Here is a 13,992-nt window from a genome sequence, read left to right on the forward strand (position 1 = left end):
GGCTAAGTTTTATTGAACACCTACTGCAAGACCAGATATTGTGCTAAGAGTGCTGCATATATTCTCTAATACAGTCTTCATGGCAATCCTGAAACATAATGATGCTGACAATGAAGATGGTGATGATTTGAAAAAAATAATAATACTAGCTAACATTTATTGAGAGCTTACTTCTACACCAGGCAGATACGTATTTTAATTTAGTCTCAGAACAATGCTGTGAGGTTGGTAGTATTATGATGCCTGTTTTGCAGAAATCCTGCTTCTCCCCAGGATCCTCTTGGCTGTCCACTGCTGAGAGCTCTGACCTCTTGGCACTCAGGCTCTGGGGTTACCCTGTTTTGGTGAAATGACCAGAATCCAAGAGCCCACAAATCTAAGCAAGCTGTGTTGGTCAGTTCCTTCCCCAGGAAGGCAGAGATCCAGGAAGCAGAAAGAGAGGCTGCTACTACTCAAAGCAAGGTGGCCTAGAAGCCCTGCCTACTCTACCCCCCCATCTCTACTTGCTGGAATCCTGCCAAATTCACCTGCTTCACAGAGTCTTCCCTGTTCCTCCTGGTAGTCTGTGACTTCTCTCCCCATGACCCACCCCCGTCTCCCACAGCACCTCTTATAATTCTCACATCACACATTAAATCATACATTAAATCTTTCGGTCACAAGCTCTTCAAAGGGTGGGACCTCTCTGCGTGATGCTTCCTAGAGTTCCTTCCATATCAGAGGCTTAATAACGGTTTGTCAATAACATTGACAGTAGTAGTAAAAACTACTATTTACGAAGCATTTACTATATGCCAGGCAGAGGCACGGATTATCTTATTTCATCCTCACAGAAACCCTGTGAAGTGGAGGATCTGATTAGCTCCATTACATTGTAAAGGAGGAAACTGACGCTTAAAAGGTTCAAGTAACCTGACCAAGGTCCCACAGACAGGCAGTGGATGCAGGTGGTCCGAGCCTAGAGCCCTCTTTCTCCATTGCTATGATGTAATGACAAGATAAAGAAAAGTGAGAGTATCAAGTAAAGACTCCAGGCTTTGGGGGGCATAGTCCAGTTCACCTCAACTTCTCCAGGTCCAGGCAGATACTTTCCCATCCATAGCTGCCAAGCAATTCCCGCCTCCCTTGGTAGGGGCTTCTGCCCATCCCACCTCTACCTAAATAGCAAAGAGTCTCTGTAAAGCCTCCCATGACCCTCACAACCCTCACAAACATTTTACCAGGCAGGTGCATTGATTATCCCATTTCACAGATGATAAAACAGGCCCAGAGAAGTTAAATAACTTGCCCGAGATCCTACAGCAGGAAAGGGATAGAACTGTGATTTCAAGCCCAGGCCTGCCTGAGATAATGTACGGATTATAGATGAGAAGGAATTCATATTTATTGTTTCACCAACCACCCTCAGCTTTGTCCTAAACTTTCCCTCTAGGGACAGCTCTGCTTTGTGGAAGAAGGACGTGGGGACAGGCAGAGATTAGTTCCTGCTGCCTAGCTAATCCATCCCAGCTGTCCAAAGATCTGGGTCAGGACTTCCTCGAGTTCAGTATGACCACTGACCAGGATGCAGCCAGGAGAACTCCAGGTAACCCCACACTGCCTGGGATCCCTCAGGGCCAGGGACCTTCAGAAGGTAGGCAGTTGAGGAAGCAGCACTAGCCCTGCCTGGTGGCAGGGGGGCTTGCTTCTTCCAGATCTGGCCAGAGGATGTCAGGGCGACCCCACCTTCCTCCCCATCCCTGGACGTGGGATGGCGGTACCAAGCTAGTCACCCTAAAGCTGAAGACCCACCAGCCCTCTCTCTGACCACTCACCTCACACCCTCCAACCCCCAACTGTCGGGCTTGGCTGCCTGGGCAGGTGCAGGAGAACAGTATCTTGCCATGCGGAGGTGGCAGCTGAGGGGAAGGCCCAGAAGATTAATGTTTATCTCCTCCCTTAAGACTCTTACTGGCTAATAGTTACAGTTCCACAACAGCAAAAGCACTAAAAATACGGGTGCTCTGGCTTTATCAGTGACTCAGAGTAGGAAGAGAAGAGACACAGAGTCACACTCCCAGCTCCTTGAAGGAGCTGCCCAGGGTCCAGAGGGTCCTAGATAGTCACTTAGTTCGACCCTAACTCCAAGGAGCTGAGCCCCACATTCTGCCCAAGGCCTGTGTCTCCTCTGAACCTCGGGCTGCGTCTTGGTCCTTGCTCTGATCCTTAGTCATGGAGTCTGGCCATTAACACATCAGCTTTGGAGTCAGAGAGTCCCAGGCTGAGTCCCAGAGCCGCCACGTTGGGTGAGTTATTAAACCCATCTGAGCCTCATTCATTCACTCAGAAAATATTTATTGAGGCCTACTATGTGACAGGCACTGTTCCAGATGCTGGGGATATGGCAGTGAACAAAAGATAATAATCCCCACCCTCATCGAGCTGATATCCTAGAGGAGCTGGGGGTGGGGAGGGACAGACAGTAACAACTGGATGGTACGTTGGATGTCGTGGTAAGTGCAATGGAGAAAAATAAAGCAGGGAAGCGCGAAAGTGGACACTTAAAATAGGTGGTCAGGGAACACCTCAGCAAGGAGGTGACGTTTGATTAGAACCTGAAGGAGGTGAGAGAGTGAGCCAGGCACATAGCTTGGGAAAAAGTTTCTTCACTTCTAAAATGGAGGCAGCGATATCCGTGGATTAAATGATGTATTTGGGTAAACGCTCAGCACAGTGCCTGGCACACAGGGAGAGCCTCCTTTCCAAGGGCCCAGTGATAAGACGGATGAGACCTCCCAGGCTGGGCTTGTGCCCATGGCCATCACCAGAGATACGAGAGAGTCGGGCCCACTCTCCCTCAGCCTGGGCAGTCATGGGGTCCACAGCACAGCAACTGAGCCCTCCGACCTGGCTCCATCACAGCCTCCTGTTTGGGGGGGGGGGCCCACCTGTGTCTAGAGCCTACAGGGGAAGGTTAACAACAGGGGCTCATCAGACAGAGGACAGCCCAGGAAATGCCGCTGCCCGTGGGATCCCTGGTCTTCCTCGGCCTCAGCCTTGCTGGCTGTGGCGCCCTGCCATCCCGAAGCTCTGCTCAATGAGCCGTGTGGTTTCTGCTTACCACGTTCTCCCTGCCTCCTTACTCCTCGCACAGCCAGCCAGCACCCCACCTCTCCAGCTATTGTCTCTTGTCCCTTTCCCCCCTCACTTCCGGTCCTGTTGTCCCCTCCAGGGCTGCTCCATGTCTGGGAAAAAGCAAAGGGCTCCACCCCAGCAGCAGTGGTGTTTGAGGAACAAGTAAGGTTTGCAGAGCATCTTTTCCAGATGCAAGGTCTGTCCTGTAAACTCGCATCCCCAGCCCCAAAAGGGGTGAGGCCACTGAACTGGCCTGGTCCACAGTGGTAGGTCCAGGTCCTGGCTTGGCATCCCAAGGTGATAACACATCAGCCGGTGCTCTTGTCACAAAGGCAGCCTTCTCCCTTGAGAGCCCCCTCCTTCCAGTGACCACTGAGCTTGCCGTTCCTAGGGAATAGCCCAGACCTTCCAAGGCTGACCCTCTTCCCACCCACCTTTCAACTGGGCTCATACCCACCCCCTCACACGGCCCAGCCCCCCCTTCCTGTTTGACAACGGCCACTTCCCGCTTTTGCACAGGGCCACTTCCTGCCTGCCTGTGCGCTACTGCCATGGAGAGACCCACCCCTGCCGGCCTTCAGCCCAGCTCCAACCATAGCCCTCTGCAAGGATTTCCCCTCAAGAGCAGAGGTGGCAACAGGAGCAGAAAGCAGAAGCGGCCGTTATCAAGATCCCGCTTCAGGCTTTCCTAACAGCCCACCCAGGGCAGAGCCAGGCCCTGCGACACAAGGATCCCTGGAGGCCTCACCTCTCTCGCTTTCTGCCCAAGCGCTTCAAGACTTGGTTCAGGGCACCACAAAGGCCGAATACCCTTGACAAGAAGGGCAGCAAGGAGTGGCCAGATGCAGAAAAGAGGAAGCAGTCAGTGAGGAGACGGTGCGTGGCAAAGGGGCGGCAGAAACACCTCTCCCTTAGGACCCCAGGGGAGATGCCCACTCCAAATTCACTTTCCTTTCCCAACAGGATCGGGACCCAGGGAGGGCCGGTCAGATTCTCCACAGCCCTGCAGAGACACGCTGGCTGATTTAGTGACATTTCTCTAAAACCACGAATGCCACCACCAGCTTCAACTAAGATCCTGCTGCCATCTAAACATACAACCCACTGTAAGTGGGAAAGGACACAGAGCCCTGCTCTGGCTATGGGGACTCTCCCCAAGTTCCAACCTCAATGACACCCTTGACTTCTCAAAGGGTATTTCAAAGGTCTGTGCCTGTGGCCCCAACATGGGTTAGGAAAAGCTTCCCAGAGCCTATCGAGTTCAGATGCTCGATGTGGGTCTCTCCTCTTGTTGCTCTTCCAAGTGTCCCCCTCCAGGCCCCCCGGAGATATCGCTCCGAGGAGTATAAACAAGGGCAGCATAGGGATTTGGTGTCATAATCCACATTCCCCAGCTGCTTATAAACAGCCCCTGGCCTTGGGCACTGACTAGTGGGAATCCCAAGCCACAGTCTCATTGACCTTACCCTGACATTGTGATGCCACATCCCTTCCTCTTTGAATCTCACTCTAAAGGTGCAAAGTGCCCAGTTAAGAGCAAAGTCCGTGTATCATGTAAGAGCAGGGGCCACAGCTTCTAATTCCTTCACACCCATACACCCGGGGACTAGCTGAGGGTTGTGAATACAGTGAGACGGAGCCTGAAATGTGCCCACGTGAACCCCTGGGGCTCTGTCCTTTAACCTGGTGTCCCCCCCTTCTCTTCAGTCCTAACTCGAGCAGTTTTAACTGGGTGACACAAAGACCTGAGCCCTACTTTGGTCTCTGAATCTTAAGACAAGAGAAGCTTTAACTAAGGAGGAAAAGGAGGGAGGCACCAAGAAGTGCCCCATAGTGAAAGTCTCCCAAACCAGCTTGGACAGAGAGAATCCCCATGGGGTCACTAGCAAGCCCCAAGAAGGCAAGGCTCTGCCTCTGGACACTCTCAAGGGCCAGAACAGGGTCAGCCGCTGAGTTCTCCATGCCCCTGGAAGGGCTCTGGGTGCCTGCAGCCTTTGCCCACTGTTTTGGTGACATTTCCTTCATGGTAACCAGCCCCAAGTAAAACATCCCAGGAAGCAGCCCCTAAAAATAGCTCCTCCCAGGGCAGCAGCAAGCAGGGGGAGGGGAAAGAGAGGGAGGAGAAAAGAGGGGAGCAGATGGGAAGCTGCTGCTGCTGATAGAGCCCAGGAAGTAGAGGTGGTGTTGGGGGGAAGTGGCTGGAAATATCCCCATCATAGAGCGGTCTCTACCCACAGAGGTGGTTACAGATGACAGCAAGACCTAGCCAGCAGCAAGGAGGGATTTGCTCCACTGGGCTTAGAGCTCTGGGCCTAGATGGAGAGGTACGGGGGTGATATATCAGGATTTATCACAGGAACAAAATATCCAGAATATGTATTTTAAAGGGAAGAGTCAAAGGGTAAGTGAAGTCCATACTGCTTAAGAATGCTGGGATCTGAGCACTGGCATGCCTACATCTCGAAACAAACCAATCTTTTGTGTCTTGGTTTCCCCACTGGCTGTGGGACAGATCTGGCTGGCCAGGGGCAGAAGACAAAGGGCCTCTGCCGAGAGGCACTCAGAAGGTGCGAAGTGCCCATTTCTTCCTGTCACCACCCTTTTGGCACCCAGGGGATCAGGCCCACGTCAGCACGCCAAGGCTGTCCAGAGAGCAGCAAGCACAGAGATGGGGCAGAAGCCTGTCACACCCACTCCTCCCCTTCCCTGTCTCCAGCCTCAGCAGAGAATGGGGTCAGCCACTCACCTCTAGGGTTTCAGCACAGCCTCAAAGCTTGGAGCACAGCTCCTAACAAGGGACCAGAGCAAGCAGCAGGAAGAAGCAAGCAGCAGGGCTTCCCCTACAGGATGGGGCCACCTTCCAACCTCCATCTCCACCCTATGATGCCACCCCAAGTCACTCGGGGAAGGGGTGGGAGGGCAGGGAGGCAGGCCGGCCAGTGTTGTGTGAGCTAAGTCGCACAGCTCAAAGCATGACTGTGTGATGAAACTGGCCCTTAGCACAAAGAAGGGGCCTCCAGGCTGCTTCCTCATCTACCCAGGGGGAAGGGTCAGAGGAGCTCCTTCACTTATATACAGGATGCCCATTTCTCTGTCAACAGAAATTGGTCTGTTTTATCCTCAGGAGGAAAGCACGGTTTTGGATCTAATATCTAATCTCCTTAAATGCTTCCTCAAGTCTCAGAGTCCCAGCGTTCCCATGCTGCATAGATTTCTCTTTCTTCTGCCCCTCCCTCATTGCTGTATCACCCTCCTCTCTCTTCATCCTTAACAGGAAAGTCTCACTTGGAGATACCACAGGGGACACAAATGTCATAGGGGCTACTCAGGCCAACACTAAGGGGGTGGAGACTTTTAGCTGGCACCACCCAGGGGGATCCTATTTCACTCCTCAGGGCCAGCTGGACCCAGAAAGAGACAGCCTTTGCCCTTCTGGTGGCCAACATGCCACAACTCCAGCCCCTCAGCTTGCCACAGCCTTGGACACGAACTGGCACCCCAATCTGGGGGCTCAGAAGCAGGCCTCTAATCACAGAACAGCCCACGTACACAGATGGCCACATACCGGCCAAGACACCACCTGGAGAAGGCTGGGCTAAGGTGTGTCTGGTAAATCTCAGAGAGCATGGCAACAGCAACTGTCACAGCTGTCGCTGACTTTAGACGGCATTTCTTGAAGTGTGGCTCAGGGTCTACCTGCATGAAATTCACTAAGGCACTTGTTAAAAATGTCGATTCTGAGGCTCCACCCCAGACCTCCTGAAGCAGAATCTCTGTGGACAGAGCCCAGGAATGTGCATTTTTAACCAGTCTTCAAGGTGATCCTCTTGTACACTAAAATTGAAAATTGCTGCTTAGAGGAAGTCCCAACATTGCCCTATAAGGCCGTTTATGACACGGAAGGAAGATGATAAGCTGCACTGTCTTCCTATATCTCCCACCTGCTTTATTCTCCAAGCACAGGTCTTTAACCTCATCTGTCCTCCCCTACAGCTGTGTCAGGCCTACAGCCTGGCTCCATGGATGAGAAAGGGGGAACCCAAGCCAGCACCAGGGTACAAGGGATCCAGCAACTTGGCTATGAGTTTCCTGAGCGCCAAAGCCAAAAGGCAACCAGGCTGGTTACACAGTCCATTCACTCAACAAGTATAGGAGGCTCAATATGTATCAGGCACTTTGCTGTATCAATATGTATCCGGTCCCGCCCACACCAAAGTAAAAGAAACAGATATGGTTCCTACCTTTACCTCCCAGGTCCTGAGGAAGGGGAAAGCTTTTGCTTACATTTAGCTTCAACAGAAATTTCTTCACATGGGGTATACAGATTAAATAAATAAATAAACAAAGCAAGTGCTGTAACAGATTTCATAATATTGTTTCCGATAGCACCTCTTAGTAAGGCTAAGTATCCCATCATAGTGAAAGCAATCGGAATTCAGATAAATGGTCCAAATAGCGAAGTTTCTTATGACCTGAACTGCTCCAAAGATAAATCCTAAACTATGTAGAGAAAAGAAAGGACCATTTGCCCTTCAACTGTAGCAATATGGGAAATGCTTTGGATATAAGCAAGAGAGTGGGATATAAAATGTTATGCTCCACGAGGTGAAAATCTATATGCATATGAATAAAGATAAGAAGAGAATATGAAGATTTAAAAATAAAAAAAGACATAAGGGCTCAGGCTTCTGGGGGAGGGGGTGCTCTTAAATCTTAAAATAACGACTTATCATTGCCATCACCTGGCCCACTAGCTCTGCATCCAAGCCTATTTTAAATGCCTCCTGCAGCCTAGCTGAGAGCTAAGCTTGGAACCACCGGCTCCCTTAAGAGCCCCAACTCTACACCTACTGCTGTTCCAAAGCAAATGGAGTGACGTTATGTGACTTTCAGTGACTCTACGTGGACAGGCCCGCAGACAACATCAGTGCTCAAGGCTCAGCCACGTGAACTCCCTACCTTGTCGCACAGCCACCACCGTGGGCCCCCGAGGCCACCATGACAAGAAACAACAGAGCAAAAGAAGGATTCCCATCCAGAGCTGACCCCCCAGAAGACCAGGTGATCTCTCCCCATGCCTCCTGGGCCACCTTACCATGGATGCCAAGGAGAACCGGCCCGATACGCTCTTTTTCACTCGGCAGCACAGAGGATCACAAACAAGAAAGATAACAGGCAGAGAGACTCAGCAAACACAGCAAGCTCCTTCAGACCCTCATGGATGACCCTGGTGGGCCCACCACATTCCCAGACACAGAAATCCAACACCTGTGGAGCCCCAGACAGACAGACAGCGACGAGTGAAACCCAGCCCCAGCCGCTGCACCTTTATAAAATATACAGTGTAAACTGAGAGGCTGCAGGGAAGCCACGGCCTTCACTCCCTAACCCCATGGGCACCAGCCTAGTGGGCACTGGCCCAACCCTCCCCAGGAGCTCACACCCCCCACGCCCACACCTACAGCACAGCCCCTGGATGGCTCCCTCCATCTCCAAGACAACACCCTCCCACTCTCAACCTCCAAACAGTACGGGCACTTACATATTCCTGAACTCTCTTGTTGGCATCTGTGCCTATCAGCCAGGACCAGGCCTCTGTCCCAGAGTTAACCTGGCACACAGGCCACACAGTAGAGCCCCAGCTTTGGCATAACCATCTAGAGAGAGGGGGAGTTGCTGCCTAAAGCATATGATCTTACACAAGAATCTTCTTGAGGAGAAAAGAAATGAAACCTCATCCCATTTGGGCAGGGAAAGAAAGATATCAGCTGGGAAAGAGGGGACAAGGTTGAAAGAAGGTGAGGACTGGAAAGGGACATGATCACATAGGTTAGGGAAGTTCAGGTGGGTAGGGAAGGAGGAGAAAATGATGGCCCAAGGCAGGCAGCTCCACAAAGTCACCACACCAGCTACCCTCATCCCAGAGTTCAGCTCCCAGCTGTCTCTCTCTCTCCCTCCCTCACCCCTGGGTCAGAGGACAGTGGTGCGATGAGGAAAGCAAAGCATTGCATCATTAACTGGAGACACCAGACACCAGCCCCATTTCTGATGCACCAGGGCTATGCTGTGTGGGCACGGGGAGGTATCCATTCTCAAACCGTCATCCCTGCCTGCGCCCTGCATCCTTGGCCAGAGGATGTCTGCCAAAGAGTCCAGCCCACCGCATTGTCCCGCCTCCCCATGGAAGGAGGGCATCTGACTGCCCACATATCTCTATGGCAACCATCGCCTCCGACTCAAGGTACCCAGAGAGAAAGAAAACAAACAAATAAGTCAACTTAATAGCCAGTGTAGAGGAACAGCAAGAGTCAGGGGCTGGGAGGGAGACAGCAAGACAATCCCTGCTTGTGGGGATGGAGAAAGGCCCTCCCAGCCAGGAGGCAGACACAGCCCTGCTAAACAGGTCCCAGAATAATTGACATGACAGAAGCCCACTGTCATTTTATAGCTTCTCCAATGCTTAGGGACATCTATTACATCTCTTACCCCAGAGACGCCCAGGTCATTACTAGCCATGGCCCACATCTTCTCCAGGGCATCTGTCCTGGCTCCTAATATATTTATCGCATCCTATTGCCTAGTCTTAATTCCTTTCTATGAGTCTCATAACCTTTGTCTTGGTGCTACACCCTGCAGCTCTCGATGACCTGACCCATCCACATACCTCCATACTCACCACACCTGTTCACAGAGCACTTCACACATTGTTGGGTCTATACCTATCAGATGAGATGAGTTTGGCAAGCACCCAATACAAGGTGCAGGGAGTGTAGATTCAAGGTGTGAGAGACAGGGCCTGACCCTCCTGGCCTCAGGTACTTGGAAGGATCTCACAAGTTAGGCCCCCAGTCCTGGGTCTTCACAATTCTCAGATCCCGAGGCCAAGCTGCTCCCACTCCGACCAGGCCATTGAGATTTCCAGACCATGAGGCATCAGCCTCCACCCAGGACAGACTGCATCTGCTGTTGCTGCACCACCAACTTTGTAATTTGATCAAAAAAGCAATCAAGTTCATCTGGCAGGATTTGTTCCTGAGAAGCCCTCGCCAGTAGCAGCCTCCCCTGATGTTTACAGATTTCCTTCCCTTGGGAGTCTGTTCTGCCGCCTGCTGGGCAGGGGGAGGCTGGATTTGTCAGAGCTGTTCACTTACTGCATTTTCATCTTAAGTCCCCACTGGGGCACAGGGACTCGGACAGGCCTGGAGTGGTTACCACTGCCCCAAACACAGACTCCAAATGACCCAAATGAAGAGCTAGCCACCCACCACTCCCCATATCCTCCACCTCCATAAAAACCAAGCTCCCTTGAGCCTTCACAGACTACTCCTCCCAGCAGCAACCTACATCTCTTACATCTTCATTCTTTTCTACCTGTTCCCCATACAATTCCTTGCCTGGTTTCAAAGTCCACCCACCCTGAAATCCCAATGTTTCTCCAAGTGCTAAAACGCACAATCTCCAACTCCTGGAGCATCTTCAGAAGAATCCATAGCCCTTGGAAGCACCCTTGGGAGAGACCAAGATGGGGAATACTCACCCCGGGCAGATAACTTCTTGGTATTGATGATTTTGGCTGCATACTCCTGCGTGGAGGTTTTCTTCACACACCTGCGGACCACAGAGAAAGCACCCCTGGAGGGAGAAGGGGGAAAGAACTGGGAAACGGAGCAAACACACTTCAGGTCTGAGGACAGTGATGCTCCCATCACTAGACCTTCAGTCAAAATCACACACACACACCAGCGTAGTACCTATCACCATCCAACATGGGGCCGAAGGATGTGGCCTCGGCAGGACACTCAACAGATGTGGGTGGAGGACCACCCTACTCCCACACCCACATCTAGTTCTGGGCAAAGCAACAGCCCTAACCTCAGGCTGTGCGTCAAGCTGGTGGCAGATGCTTAAAACACACACCTGCTGCATCTCACGGACAGCCCTGCAGTCCCGGCCTAGAGGACCCGGAGAAGGCAAGAGACCCTGCCCTTTTCTCAGCAGGAATAGTTGGGGGTAGGAGGAGAGATTAGAAAGAGGGTATAATCCCCTGAGAGAGAAATCTCCCTCAACCATGGGGGAAGGTGAGGAAAGTGAGGCTCAAATCCCCCTCATCCGGCTTCATCCCACTGCAACCTGGCTCAACTGACAGCAAGGAAAGAGAGGATCCAGTTGTGGGTCTCAGACATCAACAGCTCCCCTTCCCCATGATATTTCCCTCTACGTCCGCACCCCCCTCCCCGCCCAGTCCCCCACGGGAGCTCGCACTCTCCAGCTCTGGAAACATCTAGGGGGGCGGGCAGGGCGGGGGCTGCAGTGGCCGGACTCGCCGCCGCGGGTGGGGGTGGGGGGGCTGGGGCTGCTGCAGCGGCCTGCTTAGTGCGGAGGGGAGGGGGATGCTGCGGCTGCGGCGCGCGGCTCCCGGGACCGCTGCAGGGATGGGGGGAGGGGACGGGGGTGCTGCAGCACTGCCCAGCAGTGGGGCTGGGATCCTGGAAGCTGCACTAGCCGGGGGCGGGGCCGGATACCAAACATCCCCCCACACCCGGGCACCGCAGCGGGGTTGGAGCTGCAGGGCCGGGGAGGGTCCTGAGTGCCAGGCGCGTGGGACATAGGACGGGATGCTGAATGAGCTCCTGAACTGAGTGGGAAGGAGGCAGCGGGCAGGTGGGGTCGGGATGGGGGGCGCCTGAAGGCTGCAGGAGGGGCGGGGCTGCGGGGCGCCCAGGAGCTCTTCAGGGGTTGCAGTCCCCGCGGCAGCGCGGGGTGCAGCAGCTCGGGCAGCTGCTGCAGGGCGGGGAGGGCGCTGAGGGGCAGGGAGCTGGGGGCGACGGGGCCCCCGGAGGCGGCTGGCGGGAAAGGCTGGGGGTGGGGCGGGCCGAGGGGGCGCTGCAGCGGCTGATGCAGGGCCGGGGGGCGGGGCGAGGAGCCGCATAGCGCCCGGGCGGCGGGGGCAGGGTGGGGGAGCCCCGGCGGGCGGCGGGCGAGCCGTACTTGCCGAGCTCCTCGAAGAGCTGGTAGTCGTCGGTGAAGCGGGTGCAGGTGGCGGTGGTGGCCATGCTGGCGGGCGGGCGGACGCGGCGGTGCAGCCCGCGCCGACGTCGGTGCACAGTCACCACCGCCCGGCCGAGGGAGCAAGAGGAGGAGACGGGGCTGAGCCCGGCAGCACCGCGAGACTTTACCGGGGAGAGCGAGGGAGGGAGGGACACCCCCGCGCCGCCCGCCAGCCCCGCCCCCAGCCCCGCCGGCCCCCCCCGCCCGGCCCGCGGCCCGCCCCCGGGGAGGGGCCTCCCGCCGCCGGCCCCGCCCCGCCCAGGGAGCCGCCTGGGCTGGGTCGAGCGCGCGGGGGAGGGAAGGGTGAGTGTGTGGGGGGGGTGGTCTCAGCCCCGGGCCGCCAGGAGGGAGCTGAAAGGTTCGCGACCTGTGGGCTTGTCTCAGGGCGGACCCTACAAGTGCTCAGAACGTGCGTGCGAGTGTGTGTGTGTGTTGGGAGTGTGTAGGGGTCTGGACCACCGAGTTTTCTGGTGAAGCTCCACACTCGAGTCCGGCGCACACGATGTGGAGAGAGGGCCAAGGTCAAAAAGCCCGTGTCACACTGCACACTCGGGAGACGCCCCCAGTCTGTGCAGAGCCAGCTCTCAGCAGCCTTCCCTCGGGAAGCTGACAGTCTAGCCTTGCGTAAGCATCAGGGCCATTATTAGATAAAACCCTTCAAGCACGGTTTGTTCAGGGAGACCAGGCCAGGACGAAGGATGCAGGTGGAACTCTGCCTTCCTGCACTCCAACCTTAGAGATGAGAGAATGTTCTCTCCCCGGCCAGCAAAGAAAGGGATGAAATGGGAACCATTTAGAAAAGGCTTTGTGCGGTGTGGGCTAGAAGAGCAAGTGGAAGGAAGAAAAAAATAGCCCCATTTTCTTGCACGCACCCTTTATTTTATTTTATGGCACTCATCATATTGTGTAATGATATGTTTACTGGTATGAGAGGCAGTAGAGCAAGAGCATGGCTGTCTTAAGAGTGAGCTCGGGGTCAGACTGCCTGACTTGGATTTCTGGGCAACTCACTGACCAGCTGTGTGACATCCGGCAAATCACTTAGTTTGTCTGTGCTTCAGTTACCTTATCTGAAAATTGGGAAGAGTAATAGTAACTAACTACCTCACAGAGTTTTGAGTATTAAATGGACTAAACCACGTAGAGCACTTAGAACAGTACCTGGTACCTAAGTAGAAGAGTGTTAGCTATCTGTTTAATATTTGCCTTCCCACTAAATTGTAACAGGGCAGGGCTTCTGCCTCCTTTGTTCACCACTCTTTACTCAGCCCCAGACACTTAGTAAATATCTGTGGAATGAAGGGATTCCTTGGGGCCCTGGCTCCTGTCTCCACTGTCAGAGGATGGTAGGACGGAGGCACACAACTGTCTCGGCGGAGGAGAAACAGGCTGGGCAGGTTCCTGACCTGCCCGGGCAGCTGTACCCCAAGTCAGAGGCCAGCCCCTCCTGGGCAGGGCGGAGCTCAGCCAACTGCTGCAGCTCAGTCTTGATTACAGCAGGACGCCCACTGGGAGTTGGGCCTCCATTGTCAGCAGGCTGGCTCGCCCGGAGAAGGCAGCTGAGAGGCTGAGAGGCGTCCCAGCCTCCCAGACCACCTCCCTGAGGGGGTGGGTGGAGCAAAGCTCCCAGGGAGGGTTCCTCTCCTTTCCTTACCCAACAGCCCTTGGAGCTGGTTTGAGAACCAGACTGCCCAGTGGGGGTGATTAAGGGCATAGGAGAGGAAAAGCATTAGTAGATTGCCTGGGAGGAGGGCAGAGGGCAGAAGGGAAGGGTTGAGGTCACAGAATATCATGCCCCACCCCTCCTCAGGGCAACAGGAAGTAAGGCGC

General features: G+C 54.2%; 1 protein-coding gene across 16 annotated transcripts in view; it reads right to left on the bottom strand.

The window, feature by feature from the left end:
- The window catches only part of CAMK2G (calcium/calmodulin dependent protein kinase II gamma), a 54,535-nt gene extending 42,279 nt beyond the window's left edge, over nucleotides 1-12,256 (bottom strand). For 12 of the 16 annotated variants that reach the window (XM_068547877.1, XM_068547870.1, XM_068547876.1 and 9 more), the window contains exons 1-2: nucleotides 12,103-12,256; nucleotides 10,652-10,746 (exon numbers count right to left, since the gene is read on the bottom strand). In XM_068547877.1, coding sequence (XP_068403978.1) covers nucleotides 10,652-10,746; nucleotides 12,103-12,167 — 160 coding nt within the window. In that variant the 5' untranslated portion in view covers nucleotides 12,168-12,256. The remainder of the gene's footprint in view (nucleotides 1-10,651; nucleotides 10,747-12,102) is intronic. The other 4 variants (XM_068547878.1, XM_068547875.1, XM_068547867.1 and 1 more) reach the window with 1 other exon arrangement.
- Between the last annotated feature and the right edge of the window lie 1,736 nt (nucleotides 12,257-13,992).

Source organism: Eschrichtius robustus, chromosome 7 (genome assembly GCF_028021215.1).
Source record: "Eschrichtius robustus isolate mEscRob2 chromosome 7, mEscRob2.pri, whole genome shotgun sequence".
NCBI classification, from domain to species: domain Eukaryota; kingdom Metazoa; phylum Chordata; class Mammalia; order Artiodactyla; family Eschrichtiidae; genus Eschrichtius; species Eschrichtius robustus.